General features: G+C 42.4%; 2 protein-coding genes across 33 annotated transcripts in view; both read right to left on the reverse strand.

Moving 5' to 3' along the window:
- Positions 1 to 3,717, reverse strand: part of RGPD4 (RANBP2 like and GRIP domain containing 4) — a 69,959-nt gene extending 66,242 nt beyond the window's left edge. For 6 of the 7 annotated variants that reach the window (XR_014839378.1, XR_014839377.1, XR_014839376.1 and 3 more), the window contains exon 1: positions 3,545 to 3,709. Coding sequence is in view for 4 of the 7 variants with exons in the window: in XM_085015524.1 (XP_084871650.1) it covers positions 3,545 to 3,616 (72 nt within the window). In the remaining 3 variants the exon portion in view is untranslated. 7 annotated transcript variants of the gene reach the window in all.
- A 6,445-nt stretch (positions 3,718 to 10,162) lies between these two features.
- Positions 10,163 to 18,978, reverse strand: part of LIMS1 (LIM zinc finger domain containing 1) — a 97,142-nt gene continuing 88,326 nt past the window's right edge. For 10 of the 26 annotated variants that reach the window (XM_085015543.1, XM_085015537.1, XM_085015544.1 and 7 more), the window contains 4 exons: positions 18,168 to 18,216; positions 16,518 to 16,593; positions 16,189 to 16,324; positions 10,163 to 13,441 (listed from right to left, as the gene is read on the reverse strand). In XM_085015543.1, the coding sequence (XP_084871669.1) occupies positions 13,421 to 13,441; positions 16,189 to 16,324; positions 16,518 to 16,593; positions 18,168 to 18,216 (282 nt within the window). In that variant the 3' untranslated portion in view covers positions 10,163 to 13,420. 26 annotated transcript variants of the gene reach the window in all.

An 18,978-nucleotide genomic window follows, 5' to 3' on the forward strand; every position in this document is an offset into this window, starting at 1 on the left:
GACAATGCTAGCTCCTTTTAAACCCACTGCACCTGCCTGGGGATCTAACCCACACCTCTGCAGAGACCAGGGCTGCTGCAGTCAGATTCCCAACCCACTGTGTCATAGTGGGAAGTCTGGCTTTCACCTCTCCTAGTTAATATTGTATTGGAAGCTCTAGTTAGAATACTTAGACAGGAAAAAGAAATAAAAAACATCCAAATTTGAATTGAAAGGAAAAAAATGAAACTATCTCTATTAATATGATGATACAATCCTATATAGAGAAAATCACAAAGAATCCACACATGCAAAAAAAAACCTAGAGCTAAGAAACCAAAACAGCAACACTGCAGGGGACAAGATCAACAGACAAAAGTCACCTGTGCTGAACAAGCAAAAGAGGTAATTAAGAAAGCAGCCCCATTTACAAGAGCACGTAAAAGAATAAAGTACCTGGGAATAAATTTAACCAGGGGGGTGAAAAACCCATATAATGAAAAATTAAAACACTGTTGAAAAAAATAAAAGACCTAAGTAGAGGAAGACGTATTCATGAATGGATGACCTAACATTGTCAACTACCGAAAGCAATCTAGAGTCAATGCAGTGCCAATGAAAAATAACCCTTTCTACAGAAATGGGAACAGCAATCCTTATATTCATATGGAACTGCAGGGGCCCCAAACAGACATCCTTGAAATAGAACAAAGTTGGAAAACTCACCACTTCCCAATTTCAAACTGAACTACAACACTACAGCACTACCACATTACACAACGTGGTAATGACATAAGAATGGACATAACAAACTAATGAAACAAAATTGAGAGCTCAAAAATAAACCCATAAAGCTACTGCCAACTGATTTCTGACAAACGTGCCAAGTCCACTCAATGGAAAAAGAAGAGTCTCTTCAATAGATGGTGATGGGGAGTTCCTGTCGTAGCTCAGTGGTTAACAAACCCAACTAGTATCCATGAAGACATGGGTTTGATCCATGGCCTTGATCAGTGGGTTAAGGATCCAGCATTGCTATGAGCTGTGGTGCAGGTTGCAGACGCGGCTCGCTTCTGGCACTGCTGTGCTCTGGCGTAAGCTGGCAGTTGTACCTTTGATTTGACCCCTAGCCTGGGAACCTCCATTTGCCGTGGGTGCAGCCCTAAAAAGCAAAAACATAAAACAAAATAAAATAAAATAGGCAAATTCATACAGAAGTAAATTAAATGTAACCGGGGGTTAGTTAGGGAGAAGAGGAACCTAGGGAGTTATCACTCAAGAGTTACAAAGTTTCTGTTTGTGGTGATGAAAAATTTTGGAAATAGTAGTGAAAGTGGCACATTACCTGTGCAATTAACACTACCGAATTACACACGTAAAAGTAGTTAAAATGGGCAAATTTTGTTACACCTGGTTTACCATAATTTAAAACATCAACAATATAATGTACCAAAACTCATTACACTGTACTTTTTTTTTTTTCTTTTTAGGGCCGCACCTGAGGCATACGGAGATTCCCAGGCTAGGGGTTGAATCAGAGCTGTAGCCTCTGGCCTACAACAGAGCCACAGCAATGCCAGATCCAAGCCATGTCTGCAACCTACACCACAGCTCCCAGCAACACCAGATCCTTAACCCACTGAGAGAGGCCAGGGATCAAACCCGCAACCTCGTGGTTCCTAGCCGGATTCGTTTCCGCTGCACCATGATGGGAACTCCTAAACTGTACATTTTGAATGATGAGTTGTATGGCATGTAAATTACTCCTCAATAAAGCTGATGAAAATATACTTTAATTTTAGGAGTTCCCATGTGGCTCAGTGATAACAAATCCAACTAGTATCCATGAGGATGTGGGTTTGAACTCTGGCCCTGCTCAGTGGGTTAAGGATCAGTCATTGCTGTGAGCTGCAGGGTAGTGAGCTGCGGTGTAGGTCGAAGATGCGGCTTGGATCCTGCTTGGCTGTGGTGTAGCCCAGCAGCTGCAGCTCTGATTCAACCCCTAGCCTGGGAACTTCCATGTGCCACAGGTGTGGCCCTAAAAATGAAACAAAACAAAAAATATATGTATGTTCTAATTTTATGTCAAAACAGTGACATACACCTAAGAAATAATTCCACATAATGTTATTATGACAGTATTTACTGTACAGCCTTAATAGTATGTACTCGAACTACAGACAGTCTTAACCTTCATTCAGGAATCTTAAACACCCGAGAAAAACAGGTCAAGAAGGATAGAACTGTAGTTAGCAAGAAACGATTTTAAAAAGCAAAGAACCATGAGGTTGAGGGTTTGATCCCTGGCCTTACTCAATGGGTTGAGGATCTGGAGTTGCCGGGAGCTGTGGTGTAGGTCGCAGACGTGGTGGGATTTGGCGTTGCTGTGGCTCTGGCTAGGCTGGCAGGTACAGCTCCGATTGGACCCTAGCTTGGGAACCTCCATATGCCGCAGATGCGGCCCTAAAAAGACTAAATAAATAAAAAGCAAAAAGAGGAATACACCAGAATTGAATATACAGAGCCTTTCTTCCCCAACCCACAAATTCATACTTTTTTTTTTTAAATGAGCTGCGGTATAGTGAGCTGCGGTGTGGGTTGCAGATGTGGCTTGGATCCTGCGTTGATCCTCGCGGCATGCGCGAGTTCCTGGGCTAGAGACTGACCCTGAACCACAGCAGTGACACCAGATCCTTAACCACTAGGCTACCAGGGACCTCCCACGAATTCATAATTTGAAAGACAGAGGAAGTTTATGACAACAGCAATACACAACTGTCAAGATGGCACTAAAAAAAAAAAAAAAAAAACACCTTTCTTTTCCATTTTTATGTATTTATTTATTTATTTTTAAGAGCCAGGCCCGCAGCATATGGAAGTTCCCCTACCCGGAACACCTTAAATGACTGTACTTTAACACCCATATCTACTGCGAGCACTTAATGCGCTAAACACTTCCGTTAATGTTTAACACGGGACATACTAAAAACTCCTATCAGTAGCCTGATTCCGCCCTATTAACGAAATAAACAGAACTTGCTTCAAATCCCACAGCCTGTGTCCAGCATAGCTATGACTCCACCCCAGGGAAGTGACTCGGGATCCTGCGCCCACCCCCTACTCGCCGTCCCCGTCCCCGTCCCCTCTAGGCACCACGTCCGGTCGGATCCACGATGTGGCCAACTCCCTACGTGGGAACAAGGGGAAGTACCCTAAGAGACATCTACGTCTACCCCAGCAATAAGGCCCGGGAAGGAACTCAGAACCCCCGCGACCCAGCGGGAAAACGAAAGTCGGCAAAAGCAGCTTCCAATGCAGAGTGTGAGGGATGGCGAGGCGGCCGCGCCGAAGCGGCAGCGCCTCGGCGTGGAGCCCGGGCAGTGGGCACAGCGGGGCCGGCCGGGCGCCGTAGAGGACGAAGAGGAAGAGAAGGAGAAGGAAAAGCAGAAGGGAGCGCCGCGCCAACGCCCGCCCGCCGCCTCCCCGCCCCCCGCGCGCCGGCCGCGCCTCAGTGGGAGCCATGGCGCCGCGGCCCGCCCGGAGGCCGCGCGCCCATCCCGCTCACCTCTCGGGGCGACGGAGCGGAGCCCTGCACTGAGGCGATGTACCGCTCCACGTCCGCCTTGCTACGCCGCATCGCGCCGCCGAGCGGGGTCCGCGCGAGGGACGCCAGCGCCGAGGCCGCAGCTGCCGCCGTCTCAGGAGCTCGGCGCCCGAAGGTCCGTGACGCAGCTCCGTAGCCGGCGAGGGGCAGACACGCGTGCGTGCATGCGTGCGTACGTGCGTGTTGCGTCATCACTGTGCGCCGCGCAGGCCCTCGGGCGCCGGCGTTCGGTGGTGACTATGCTAGCGAGGTGCGCGGGAATGCGAAGGTGACGTAGTGACAACGAGGCGACGGGGACTGGTCCAACCCACGGACGTTCCTAACAGTCACACCTCGGCGCCAGTCGTAGGCGTTTAGAAAGCGTCTTCCGGAGCTCCTGTTGTGCTTCCATAGAAAAGAGCCCGACCAATATTCATGAGGGCTCCGGTTCGATCCCTGCCCTAGCTCAATGGTACAAGGATGCCGCGTTGCTGTGGCCATGGTGTAGGCGGGCAGCTACAGCTCTGATTCAGCACCTATCCTGGGAATTTCAGTATTCCTTGGGTGTAGCCTTACAAAGCAAAAATAAGGTGTTTTCAGTAGGTTTCAGATTTCAGCAGATCACATCAGTGTATACAGGGAGTTTAGAATTTATAGTTATGGTTTATTTTTATTTTTTGCTTATAGACTTTATGGTTTTATCCAACACTTAAAAGTCGCCTGGCCACTTAGAATCTATCCTTTTTTATTTTTCCATTTTCCAAACTTCCTTCTTTTTTTTTTTTTTTTTTTTTTTGGCTTTTTATGGGCCTCACCTGCGGCGTATGGAACTTCCCAGGCCAGGGGTCAAATCCGAGCTCCAGCTGCCAGCCTACACCACAGCTCAGGCAACACCCACAGAGCAGGGCCAGGGATCTAACCGGAGCCCTCATGGTATTTGTGATACTAGCCAGATTTGTTACTGCTGGGCCACAATGGGAACTCCCATTTTCCAAACTTGGCAATGACCAATTACTGCCTCTGTAAAGAGGGAAAATCAGCCCGTCCTATTTCATTTCAGTCATTTTGGATATGAATAAGAGTACTAAGGCAGGAATGATTCTGTAAACAAGCCACTGTTAGTGGGTGAACTTTAGTGGTCCTGCTCAGCCTCAGGTCAGCATTGCAGTGGGCCTTTCCCCCAAGCAAGGGACCATTGGTGAGTGACCACTGGCCTCTCCCCCTCCCCTTTCTCTGTACAAAAGGAACCTGAATTCAGAGAAAGGCAAGATGGTTTTTTTGAGACACTAGTCTGCCGGCTTTCCAATTAAAGTCATTATTCCTGGCCTCAGTATCCCGATGTACTGGCCTGTTGAGCTGTAAGCAGAGGGAACTGGGTTCAGGATCAATTGTGAGGTTGCTACTGGGATTGGCATAATTAACGGAAGTACAGTGTAAAGAAAACTGGTCCTGGATGGAATATCTCACTTTAGGTGTTGATTTATTTCACCTGAGTTTCCATTTGTGTATTCAAGTGGAGATGCCCAGCCTGCAGGTGAAGTCGTAGGACTGGGTTCTGTGGCAACTTGGCTGTCATAAGCCTTGTGGACAGTGTTGGTGATAATAGCCAAAGCTTACTTGCAAGTGAATTTCATTTGATTCTCCCAGCAATTTCGTGAAGTTACTCTTATTATTGTGCATAAATTGACCTATAAAGAAACAAAGGGCGTGAATGGTCAAGCAATTTTCCCAAGCACACCTAGTAAAATGACTACTTTTAATCTGCTGTAGTTGAAGATACAGAAAAGAAGTAGGCTGAAGAGAAAATCTTGACGTTCTCAAAAGGCTTTCCTTGGAGTTTCCGTCATGGCACAGGGGAAACGAATGTGACTAGGAACCATGAGATTGCAAGTTCGATCCCTGGCCTTGCTCAGTGGGTTAAGGATCCTGCGTTGTGTGGCTGTGATGTGGTCCAGCAGCTGCAGCTCCAATTCAACCCCTAGCCTGGGAACCTCCACATGCCATGGGTGTGGCCTAAAAAGAGAAAAAAAAAAAAAAAAAAAAAAAAGGCTTTCCTTAAGTACATTTATTATGCTTTGAAACCTTGGTTTTTGCCAAATGGGGGGATGAGTCTCTTCTGCTGGGCTTTAAAAATGAACATTCTTCTCCAGGAAGATGTCCCTTCTTTTCTCAGCATGGACCAGTTCCATCCAAACTTATTCTCACAAGCAATTCCTCTGAATCACACAGCTAACTAATGTTCTTTGCAAGTTGTCAGATGCCACTTTAATGCCTCAATCACTCATGTTGATGCCTTGCAAATTTAATTCAAATGAGAGTTGAAACCATAGAAATATCTGGCTTACGACTTTTTTTTTATTAGCCAGTTTTACCTGATTAATCTGAGCCCTCAACTTCTGAATTAATTAACTGACGGGCACCCAGCACTGAAGCTGATCAAACTCATTTTTTTTTTTTTCCACTCAAGCCCCTCTGTCCTTGTGGCAGATTGTCATCCGTGGCAGACACATTCTCTTTCATGTATCATATGATTCATTTTTTTCTTCAGAATCATTGATAATACTGTCAGTTCATCCCATCATTTTCTCAGCTTCTAAATTTGTATCATTCTCTAGTAAACCTAAAAGACTGCTTTGTAGGTAGCCCTAAGAAAATTCTCATGACTGAACTTGGAAGACATGATAAGATTAAAATGTTCATAGACAACCTCAGAAAACAGGAGGAACCAACATGACTGCTTGTTGCCACCAACGTTATGGTTTGTTCTTGGACATAATTTTCATTTAAAAACTTCTGCTTTCAGGAGTTTCCATCATGGCTCAGTGGAACCGAAAATGGCTAGTATCCATGATGATGAGGGTTTGATCCCTGGCCTCGCTCAGTGGGTTAAGTATCCGGAGTTGCCGTGAGCTGTGGTATAGGCTGGTGGCTACAGCTCTGATTTGACCCCTAGCCTGGGAGCCTGTATGTGCAATGGGGGTGGCCCTAAAAAGACAAAACGAAACTTCTGCTTTCAGGAGTTCTCTGGTGGCTCAATGGATCCAGAATCCAGCATTGTCACTGCTGTGGTTTGGGTTCCATCCCTGCCCTAGGAACTTCCACATGCTGCAAGGAAAAAAAAAAAGTGGGAGTACCCACTCGAAGGTAAAAATCATTTTTCCCTGTTTTTCCTGAGCTGGCAATGTTAACTTCTTAAAAGAATAGCTTTCTTGGAGTTCTTTTGTGGTGCAGAGGGGTAAAGATCCAGAGTTGTCACTGTCGATGCTGTGGCACAGGTTCATTTCCTGGCTGGGGAACTTTGATTTGACCTGAACGATGCAAATAATAATAATAATAATAATTAGTGTTCTTTTCTAGCTCTGTAGGAGGTCATGGGGACCCGCTGCCCTTTGTATGTGCTCAGCAGGACTATTTATGTTTGGTGAACTTCATGTAAAATATCAATCAGTGTGTCGCTTGGATGTACCATCCTTTGTCTTGAAAACATATGACTGTACCTTTGACTTTTAACAAGTGGAGGGTTCTCAGCTTTCCGGGAACTTGCTTCCCAGGTTATAATCCTAAATTTCGCTCAAATAAAATCCCCTTTTTTCTTCTTACCTTGGTTGTTAACTCCGTTTTCGCTGACAGAAGTCTCACTGTGGAGTTTTGAGTGGCCTTCATGTATTATTTTTGTTGTTGTTGTTTTTTAGGGCCACACCTGAGGCATATGGAAGTTCTCAAGCTAGGGGTCAAATCAGAGCTATAGCTGCCGGCCTAACCACAGCCACAAAAACTTGGAATCTGAGCCAAATCTGCAAGTTACACAGCTCAGAGCAACGCCGGATCCTTAACCACTGAGCAAAGCCAGAGGTCAGACCCTCCTTCTCATGGATACTAGTTGGATTCCTTACCACTGTGCCACCACAAGAACTCCAGGCCTTCATGTATTGGAAAACGTTTTCTCCCGATCTGCAGTGCGTTGTTTCATTCTCTACCCATCATCTTCCACAGAGCAGATGTTTTGTGATTCTGATGAGGTGCAACCTACCAGACCTTTTATGAATCTTTTCTTTTTTTTTAGGGCCAAACCCTTGGCATATGGAGGTTCCTAGGTTAGGGATCTAATCAGAGCTGTAGCCGCTGGCCTACACCATAGCCACAGTTGGTACTCCCCTAGGCAGAAGGTTTATATTGAGCTTTTGTTTTTGCATTTAGATGCCCAATTGCCCTAGACTATACTTTCTTCATTAAATTGCTACTGCACTTTTACAGAATTCAGATGACCATTCGAGCATCTGTATCTGGACTTTCCATCTTATTTCAGTGATTAATGCATCTGTCTCTTTACGGACACCTCACTGTTTTGTTGATTACTGAAGTTCTACACCAGTCTTAAAACTGAGCTTCTTTGTCACAATTCTCATATTCCAGTTCCTTTGCCTTTCTACATACATTCTATAATCAATTTTCTGTATAAAAGGTTTTCCTGGGAACTTGATTGTTTAACATGTTTAACCTGCCATTCCTACCATGTCTCCCAGTCCACTGGTGGGAACCAGTTAGTTCTTCAGGTCTTTAAGACACACACAGGCGCTGTGTGTGGTGTTCTGTGGTTCTTAAGCATATACGTCCTGTACATGTTTTGTAGGTTAGAGCTGTTTATAGCTAAAAATAGTTAGAGCTGATGTAAATGTTATTTTTTATGTTTTTCTTTTCAGGGCTGCACACATGGCGTATGGAGGTTCCCAGGCTAGGGGTTTAATCAGAGCTACAGCTGCTGGCCTACACCACAGCCACAGCCACACGGGATCCTTAACACACTGAGTGAGGCCAGGGATCAGACCCACATCCTCATGGATACTAGTTGGATTCGTGAGCCCAGGAACCTCAGCCACTGAGAAGGAAAGGTGCCTGTGAGCAATGGTGATGTCTCCCCAGCACACCACACACAGCGCCAGTGCTCGCCAAGTGGCGGGAAGACAGCACCTCCTTTGTTAGGGACCCAAACCCACTAGAATGTATGGGAAATGGTGGGAAGTTTCCACCACCAGCCTGTGTGGTTCTCAGATTTGCCCTCTACGTGGTAACCAGACCATACACTTTTATTCATGCACACGATTGTTTTCATGATATATTCAAGGATACTTGAATTTTTCACACACTCTTTCTCTCCAAGTAACAGAGTAGAAACGTGCACAAACTTGGAAGCACTGGGTTCAGGTTCTGATCATGCCATTTTTCAGCTGTGCAAGTGCAAAGAGCTTCCTCAGCATTGCATCGCATGTGCTGTCAGGATTAGATAGCACATCGTCACATGCAAGAAGCGACCCTGTGAACACACGGAGGAAGTCTGACACTTGTACATGGATTTAGATATAGCATGACTTAAACTGTGTTCCAGAAAAAAAAAAAAAAAAGAAAGAAAAAAAAAAAACTACATACAGTAAAAGTTTATAATGGCTTAAGGGAATTCCCGTTGAGGCTCAGCAATGAACCCGACTAGTATTCATGAGGACGTAGGTTCCACTCCTGGCCTAGCCCAGTGGGTTAAGGATCTGGAGTTGCTGTGAGCTGCAGTGTAGGTTACAGACGCAGCTCAGATCCACTGTGGCTGTGGCTGTGGTGTAGACCAGCAACTGCAGCTTCCATTCACCCCCTAGCCTGGGAACCTCCATATGCCACTGGTACAACCCTAAAAAGACAATCAATCAATAGAAATAAATACAATGGTTTTTAAAATTGTGGAACTCTCTTTAAATTGAGGTTTGACATATAACATTAGTTTCAGGGGTATAACATGATTCCGTATTTGTATACACTGAAAAATGATCTCAATGCCATTACCAGCTGTCACCATGCACTTATAAACATTTTCTCTTGTGAGAGAACCTACCCTCCTAGCAATTCTCAAGTATCAACCCAGCGTTAACAGCTAGAATTGCTATGTACCTGACATCCCGACGAGATATTTATTTTATAACTGGCAGTTTGGACCTCTAGGCCCTCTTTGCCCATTTTACCCACTCCTATCCCCTGCCTATGGCAACTACCAGCCTGTTCCCTGCATCTGGAATAGTTTTTTTTGTTTGTTTTTGTTTTTTGTCTTTTTCCCTTTTCTAGGGCCACTCCTGCGCCATATGGAGGTTCCCAGGGTAGGGGTCTAATCGGAGGTGTAGCCGCCGGCTTACACCAGAGCCACAGCAACACCAGATCCGAGGCATGTCTGTGACCTACACCACGGCAACACCAGATCCTTAACCCACTGAGCAAGGCCAGGGATTGAACCTGCAACCTCATGGTTCCTAGCCAGATTCGTTAACCACTGAGCCACAACGGGAACTCCGTTTTTGTTTTTTTTAAGTTTCCACATATGATTGAGATCATACAGTATTTGTCTTTCTCTGGGTTGGCATAGTGTCCTGTCCATGTTGTTACAAATGGCAAGAATCCCTTCTTGTTTATGGGTGAATGATATTCCGTTGTATATATACAACATCTTCTTTATTCATTCATCCATTGATGGACACTTAGTTTCCAAAACAGCTAAGCACTAGTCCTATAGTCCTATATGGCTCCATGTCTCAAAGCCATTCAAGTTAAGCAAAACACAACAGGTTATTTTGAATAATTATGAACATTTATCAAGCACCAAGAGTATACTGCAATGGTTGCTATATAAAAACACAATTATCCATATAGTGTCCCTGCTACTGAGCTTACAATCTAAAATGAAATACAACAAGAATGCTGTAAGCTTAGCTCAGAATTTCCTTAACTTAGGATTTGCTGTTTTGGCAAATAAATGAGGCAAAATGACCATTTCATTTACAACATTAACGAGGCTTTGAACATGATCCAAAGAATATGTTACTTATACCCAGATGTTTTCCCGATGATATTAGGCTTGATAAGAGAAAGAGCACTTAGAGGAGTTCCCTTGTGGTTCAGCAAGTTAAGGATCCTGTGTTGTCACTGCAGGAGCTTGGGTTGCTACTGTGCCATGGGCTTTTTTTGTGTTTTTAGGGCTGCACCTGTGACATATGTAAGTTCTCAGGCTAGGGGTCAAATCAGAGCTGCAGCCGCTGGCCTACACCACAGTCACAGCAACGCAGGAATCTTAACCCACTGATCGAGGCCAGGGATTGAACCTGTGTCCTCATGGATACTAGTCAGATTCATTTCCCCTGAGCCATGATGGGAACCCCTGTGCTGTGGGTTTGATCCATGGCCCAGGAACTTCTACATGCCATGGATGCAGCCCCACTTTTAAATAAAGTGTTACTTTTTAAAACAAAAGAGCTTAGAAATTTGGTAAACAGGGAATTATTTCTTTTTCATGTTTCTTTTTACCTTCCACATGTGTGGCATATGGAATTTCCCAGGTTAGAGGCTGAATCAGAGCTGCAGCAGAGGCCTATACTACAGCCATGGCAACACCAGATCCAGGCCGCATCTGTGACCTATGCCACAACTTGTGGCAATACCGGATCCATAACCCACTTGGTGAGGCCATGGATCGAACCTGCCTCCCCACAGAGACTAGTTGGGTTCTTAATCCACTGAGCCACAGTAGGAATGCCAGGGAATTGTTTCAAACTGCCTTGTAGAACCTTAAAGAAACGGTCACTAGCCTGAGTTTTCCCACAGCCAGAGGAAGCCCAAGAAAGATACCGGGAACTAAAGCAAGTCTGTTTTTATGCAAGGACAGCTCTTGACCCCGCCTTCCTTTCCAAGTGTGAGGGTGCGGTGGAAGGCCTGCCTACCAAGGAAGAGAGCTCACGTCTAGATAAAATGCTCTGCAGCACTGGAGGCTTAAAGGGGCACACATGCAGGAAATGTGACCTCAGATTCCAACAGAGGGGTGAGCAGTGGGACATCTGGCCCCAGCAGAGCTGCAACCCCAGCTATTAGGAACATGAGCAGACGGGCACTTTCTGCTCCGACCTTGTGGTGTGGAAGAATTTAAGAATTTAGCATCAAGACTGCAAACCCTGTACTGTTTTGCCTGTATCCACAGTATAGTATTTAATGAATACTTTGAAGGTTTTCCTTGCTGGTCATGTATTAGCTGACAAAGGCACATGGAAGAGGTTTTGATTCTTGCTGTCAAATGCAAAGACTTCAGAGCACAGTCTTAAACTATGTATTAATTATTTTCAATCACTGAAAATTCTCTGAACTCTGAAAGAACACTAAAAAATAAAGTAATTGGTTATAAGGTATTTGAAAACTGAAACAATTACTCTATAAAGTGCATGCACAAACTTTAAAAAAATACATGCATACAAATATTTTAATGGCAGACTGGTAGCATCCTGAGATTTTTTTTTTTTTGAAAGGCGAAGCAATATTTCAGCAATTTTTGTTAAGATCAATAATTTTCCCCCTAGAAGTCCATCTTGGCAACTTTCTTTTACATGACAACATAGTAGCAGCAACATTTTTAAAAAAACATTCACAAAATCTGCTTTCACACAAGTTCATCAGGAAAGATAGGTCCAGAAACTTTAGGATAAAACTTATTACAAAATAAAATAATTCACTACTTTTGACCTGAAATTGATACTTAAACACCCCTCTTCCAATTTAAAGGTGTCATTTATACTTCCTTCCAGTAAATAAAATCTAATTGAGATTTGTAATGAAAAACTTGAAACACATCAACATCATTCTCTAATATCGCAGAAATTAATTTCAATGTGTTTCCCCAAAAAAGAAGGGAAAAAACCTCTTAATATAGTCATAGCTGTGGAAAATGAATTTCAGTTTACAAATCTCAGTCAACATACTTATTTTTAAGGTATGTATATTTCTAAGGCAGGCAAGTTTGATTATGTGTAAAGCATAGATATTAGCATGGTTATAAAGGCAATATGACCAAGACATATACATTCATTTTTTAAGCAATACATTCCAAGCTACATAAACTTTAATTTCATGTCCTATTCTAAGACTATCTTTGACCTTAAACTTAGAAGCATAATTGCTGGAATACATTAAAAAATACTTCATTTTTCCAATATTGTAAAGTATACTATATTTTCAAATACCTAGTATAAATTTTTTTGCACAAAATTTTAAAAAAGGAATACTATTAGCTAGCTATTTTACTACTATGTTAAGTAATTGTATGTAAAAATAACACAAGAACAAAATATAAAACTAAGCATATAGTAATTAACGCATTTAACAATAACAACAAAAGTCCCCTAATCAAGTAGTTCTGAAGACACTTGCTTCTTGTCTTAGTAATAATGGGTATATTCATTTTACAGCCACTAGTTTGATTAACACACTAAGATTCTGTAAGATTTGTTTTTCTTGGATGTTTTTCTTTCTTATATCCTCCCCAACTGCAGTTGTAATAATTTTCTTTTGACTACAAAGCCAATCAATGTTTATATATTTATCTGAGTTATGTAAAAGCTGACTCCTTACTTTCATTTTTAAAAGTAATATTTAATTTTTGGGACCTTAATTAAAAGTTAGTATTTAACCACGTCTTGTTTTGAGGGTTTTTTTTTGTATTAAGTATAGTCTACGTTTTGAAAAATTGATAAGGGTTATTAACAAAGGCAACTCTGGATTTCATCCATGTTTTAAAAATTATTACACAAACTTCTTTTTTTTAAATGAGAAAAAGGAGATGAAGAAAACTGTTCAAAACGTCCTCTTCACTCTCAACTATTTTGAGATACGGCTTTAAGTAAGGGTACATCAGGTCAAGCAGTGTTGTAACCTCTTATCTTTGCATAGAAGAGAAAAAAATAAAACAAAGGAAGTTATTTCCTTCCTAAGGTCTCAGCTAGCTTCTTAAGTCTTTTCTTCAGCTCCAACGGAAACTTCTCATAGCACTTCTTGCAGACTGGCTTCATGTCAAACTCCACAAATTTGTTCCTAAAGATAATGATGATTAAAAAAAGAAAGAAATTAGTGCAAATGTATGCAACATATGTATATAGACACATAATGTGCAGTCATTTTACTGAAGTAAACTAAGACACTATATATAACATCCGTATTCACGTTAGCAAATAACTAATTGCAATTCCAACCACAGTGGGAGATATAAGAAATTCATAATATCATTGGAAAAAAGTTATCCTTATAAATTGATCTTTTACATGTATCTGTGTAATATAGAGTGCATATTACATTTTAGTCTGTGCTAAGTACACAGAGAATCTAATGTAAATAGAATTTAGGTCATCAAAGTCAATCACATCTTAAGGGACCACTTTTAAAGAATAGTTATTCAAAGCAAAGAATTGTATTTCTATAGTTGGAATGATCCTCTCTTTATAGAAAGCAAAATAATCTTAGTATTTATTTATTTTTTAATTTTTAGGGCCACACATGGAGCACATGGAAGTTCCCAGGCTAGGGGTCCAATTGAAGCTAAAGGTGCTGGCCACAGCCACAGCCACACTAGATCCGAGCCGCATCTGCAACCTACACCACAGCTCACGGCAACGCCAGATCCTTAACCCACTTAGCGAGGCCAGGGATCGAACCTGTAACCTCATGGTTCCTAGTCGGATTCATTTCCACTGCACCACAATGGGAACTCCAATCTTAATTAGTATTTAAATTAGGGAGCTATGAGGTTTCATCTTTCCTGGCCTGCCACCCCCAACAACAATAGCAATCACCTTCCAAAAATCTAAAATAATAATTGGCTATTTCGATTGGCTGTCTGATAGAAAGTTCCAAATCTCTCATTAAGAGCACAAGTGGACAAGGCTGCCTGTGACCACAGTCGTGAACCTGAGCTAGTCTGAGAACTCAACCCTTTTGAAGAGTGAGGACAATAAACACTCTCGATTGACTTGTAAAACAGTCCTGGGCAGGCCTTCAGAAGGCCTGCTTACTATGGGCCATGCATCTCCAATGGACAGTGCCAAGGGCTTTCACTGGTGAAATCTAAGGTCCTTAACTGTGAACTGAGCAAGCACAGACTTTATCATGTGGTCATTTTCTGTGAAATTACATTTAGGAAGTATTTGTGGAACTGTCAACTATGACAAATTATTAAATCTCTTGATATAACTTTAAAGAGAAATATTCAATAGCAAAGCTAATCCTGACCACATATTTAAAAATGAAAAATCTTTTATCTCAAAGCACCACATGGAAATTATGTTCTACTGTTTTTCAGAGATGCTAATGCTGACAGTAATTCAAATGATGCCATACTTTCTACTGGCAGTTTGATTTAAATAGTACTACTGAGCTAAAACTTTCTCCCAAAGTCGTCTCAGAACAAAAGCTTTTCAAACTGCCATTTTTTTTTTTTTTTTAAATGAGAGTTGCAACGTTTATTTCAGGTTCTCTCTTGTTTTTTTTTTTTCTTTTTTGCCACACAGGCAGTATGTGGGAATTCCTGGGCCAGGGATTGAACCTACGCCGCATAGCAGCAACCAGAGCCACAGCGGTGAGAATGCAGGAGCCTCAACCAGCTAGGCCATCAGAGAACTCCCTAAAACTGCCATATTTTTGATGAAAGATAAATTATCACTCCTCTCAGAGGTACTGCTACAAAGCAAACCTTACAATGTTTTTGTTTGTTTGTTTGTTTTTGCTTTTCAGAGCCACACCCTTGGCATATGGAGGTTCCCAGGCTAGGGGTCAAATTTGAGCTGTAGCTGCCAGCCTACATACATCACCACCACAGCAACTCGGGATCCAAGCCGCGTCTGCGACCTACATCACAGCTCATGGTGACGCCGGATCCTTAACCCAGAGTGAGGTCAGGGATCCAACCTGCCTCCTCATAGTTACTAGTCAGGTTCGTTTTCTGCTGCACCACAGTGGGAACTCCTACAATGTTTTGATTTTATATTTGAATTTTAATTCCTCTTTGTGTCAGGAAACATGAAAACTGAAACAACAAAAAACTTTTAAAGCTCAGAATACAATGGTAATGGGAAGGAACTGGGATAATTATGCTAGGAATTGGATAATTTCAAAGAAATACATCCCATACAAATCAGGAATATAAATGAGTTTGAAAACACCAAGAAAATGAGTAGCCAGTAGCACATGGGCAATGTATGAAAGCACATATATACACAAACCAAAATAATGGCGATCTTATTATGTACATTAGATGGTGTTTGCTGAGATAATGAAACATGCTAAAAGGATTTAGTTTAACATAGGATGTATAACATGCAACACTGGAATTGATCAATCACATCTAGGCAAAGAAATCAAAAGCCAGGATTTTAAAAGCTGCAATTATCAGACAAAAATACTTTAAAACTTTCCCAGTATCTAGTAAAGGATTAGAATTCTTCCCAGTGAATCTAGCAAAAAAGAAAAGGAAAAAAGAAGAAAGAAATTTATACAGTACTGTGATTTACAAACGAGATCAAAGAGTCTACAGATTAAAGAAAGTGAAGCACAAGCCAATGTTAGGTGTGAACCTTATTAAAGTGTGTAATTTTAATAATTATGCAAAAGGGCCAATTCAACACAGGACAAATGCTTCTACTTCAAGCTCTGGTGGCTGCAAATCCATGCCAAAAAGAAACAAAAAAAAGCAAAAGACAGAAAAAGAACAAAAATGTATTCCATAGGACTAACCAAAGAATAAAGTAGTGAAAATGATGACAGAGGGATAGAAAAGTTTACAAACAGACTGGCTTTTTCTTTTTCTGCTTGTCCTTATCCTTTGCTTCTCTCTCCCGTTTGGCAAGTCGCCTCTTAAATTCTTCTGGCATTTTCTCATAACAGTGTTTGCAGACCGGTTTTAGATCAATTTCAACAAACTTATCCCTTTGCGCAGGACAGAGAAGGAACAGAAGAAAACAGGAAACAATTAAAGGAAGAATCTTTGCTTTTAGAAGCCCTGGACAGAAAGAAGAAAGAAGGCATCAAATCATTCTTTTTAAACGCTGTGAATATATTTTAAATGTCACCCCAAAGTTTCCAGTCCTGGGACTCACACTGGACCTAACCGGAGACTTACTTGAGTGTTAACTTGGTGTTGCAGGTGGAGCAGGCGAAGCAGCTCACGCACCAGGCCTTGTTGAGGGCAGAGACCACTAGAAGAGAGAAGCATCCGGTCACACATGGGATGGCAGGGGACCTTGGGTCACTTCCACGTCCCCTGGGGAGGCTGTTCTCACAGAAGTACCACATGCCTAAAAATCTCAGTGCGCTTAGCACTGCACCAGTCAACTGTCTTTGCTTTTCTTTTTTTTTTGGTTTTTTTAGGGCCACACCAATGGCACATAGAGGTTCCCAGGCCATGGGTCCAATTGGACCTGTAGCTGCCGGAGTACATCACAGCCATAGCAACGCCAGATCTGAGCCATGTCTGTGACCTACACATTTCACGGCAACACCAGATCCATAACCCATTGAGTGAGGCCAGGGATCGAACCTGCGTCCTCATAGATGCTAGTCAGATTCGTTTCCACTAAGTCATGACAGGAACTCCTGCACCGGTCAGCTTTCTTCATTTACTTACCAAGCCTACTCTTCCACATTATTGAAACACAGGAGTTCCCTGGTGGGTCAGCAGGTTAAGGATTCAGTGTTGTCACAGCTGTGGCTCAGGTTGCTGCTACGGTACAGTTTCAGTCCTGGCCTGGGAACTTTCACATGTTGCAGGTCAAGCCAAAACAAAACTAAAAAAAACAAAAACAAAAACAAAAAAACCCCAAATCCCCTCAAAATCCAGACACTGGCTTACTGCCTGGAGTCTTTCTTCCAAGCTGACACCAAGGTGGGAGCTATGAGTTACTTCCCAGGGCACTGAAGACTGCTTTCCTGAAGGAACCCTTCTGTCAATGCACATGGGCAGTGCTTTGCTTTTTATTTTTTAATTTTTTTTTGTCTTTTTAGGGCCGCACCCTCGGCATATGGAAGTTCCCAGGCTAGGGGTCAAATCGGAGCTGTGCTTGCCAGCCTACACCACAGCCACAGCAACACCAGATCTGAGCTGCATCGCAACCTACACCACAGCTCACAGCAACGCCAGGTCCTTAACCCACTGAGCAAGGTCAGGAATCGAACCTGCATCCTCATGGATGCTAATTGGGTTCATTAACCACTGAGCCACGACAGGAACTCCATGGGCAGTGCTTTGTAAAGTACTGCCTGAATCGGGCTCTCTGCCAAGAGCCCATGAAACTGGCTGGAAAAAGGAATGTTTAGAACTCTGCTGGGAAGTTTTTGGCAGAATTTGCTAGCGACCATCACAAACACAGCTGCTTCCTATCTGTCCCAGCCAAATCGGCCTCATCACCACAGTGGTGCATCCTGGCAGGGTCTACAGATGACTGCCAGGTGTCCACGTGTGCAGAGTTCCAGTGACCTTTCCTAAATGCCCCTGATAAATACTGCTGTACGTAATCCCAGGGCTGGAACAAAGAGCTGACCCCACGGTCGGCCACTCATGCGGTACCCATTCTGTGGCACTGGCCTCCAGTATTACCCAGAACGAGTAATAGGACCAGCTCTTAGGATGTCACCGCAGTGCTGGAGGTTACTTGGGAAATATGCCAAAGAAAGATAAAAAGTAACTGATTACATTCCAAACAACCTTTAATTTTTACATGACCCCAGGGTTCTTGTATCAAAAAATAAAAATATAAAATCCCTACAGACTTACCATCACCTTCTATAACACGGTTGCAGTGGAAACAAACATCACCAAATAGCTGAGAAAAAAAACCAAAAACAGTAAAAAGTAGAGGTATGTTACAAGCAAGTATCAGAACACCAAACACTGTAATTTCAGTTCTTTGTACTACTTAAACAGTTGGCTGCCTAAACCCAGACTTTATCATTTCTAGAGAAAATCAGCAAAAGATCACTGACTAGATTTTTACTTCTTACAATGAAAATAATTTACTTTTCATTATGATCAAAAACAAACAAACAAAAGGCTCTGGAAATGTTCTGGATTTCAGGAGGCAAAGGAAACATGAAACCATACACCAGTTCAGGTACTGGAGTGGGAAAAAAAAAAAAATGGTATAAGGACATTACTGGGCCAAGTGACAAAACTGGAATGAACAGATTAAAGTGATCTTACTGATAATGATGGTTACATTAGAGAGATCTGTATTCCTGGGAAATACACATTGAAGTGTTTAGGGGTAAAGGACCTAATGAACTTATCGTTAAAGGCTTCAGAAAAAAATCTGAGTGTGTTTGTTTACATAGAGACATAAATTTGTATATGAATCATGCATTTATATAAGTGTGTGTCTTTGCAGAGAGCATGACATGCCAATGACGAAGCAAATTGTGAACTTGAGTAAAACAGGTGTAGGTAATCTCTGTATATATATATATATATATTTTTGTCTTTTTGCCATTTCTTGGGCCACTGCCAAGGCATATGGAGGTTCCCAGGCCAGGGGTTGAATCGGAGCTGTAGCCACCGGCCTACACCAGAGTCACAGCAATGCAGGATC

This window comes from Sus scrofa, chromosome 3, assembly GCF_054392235.1.
Source record: "Sus scrofa isolate SSC_HxYL_T2T_F1_AM1 chromosome 3, Sscrofa_HxYL_maternal_Yorkshire_Landrace_v2.0, whole genome shotgun sequence".
NCBI lineage: Eukaryota > Metazoa > Chordata > Mammalia > Artiodactyla > Suidae > Sus > Sus scrofa.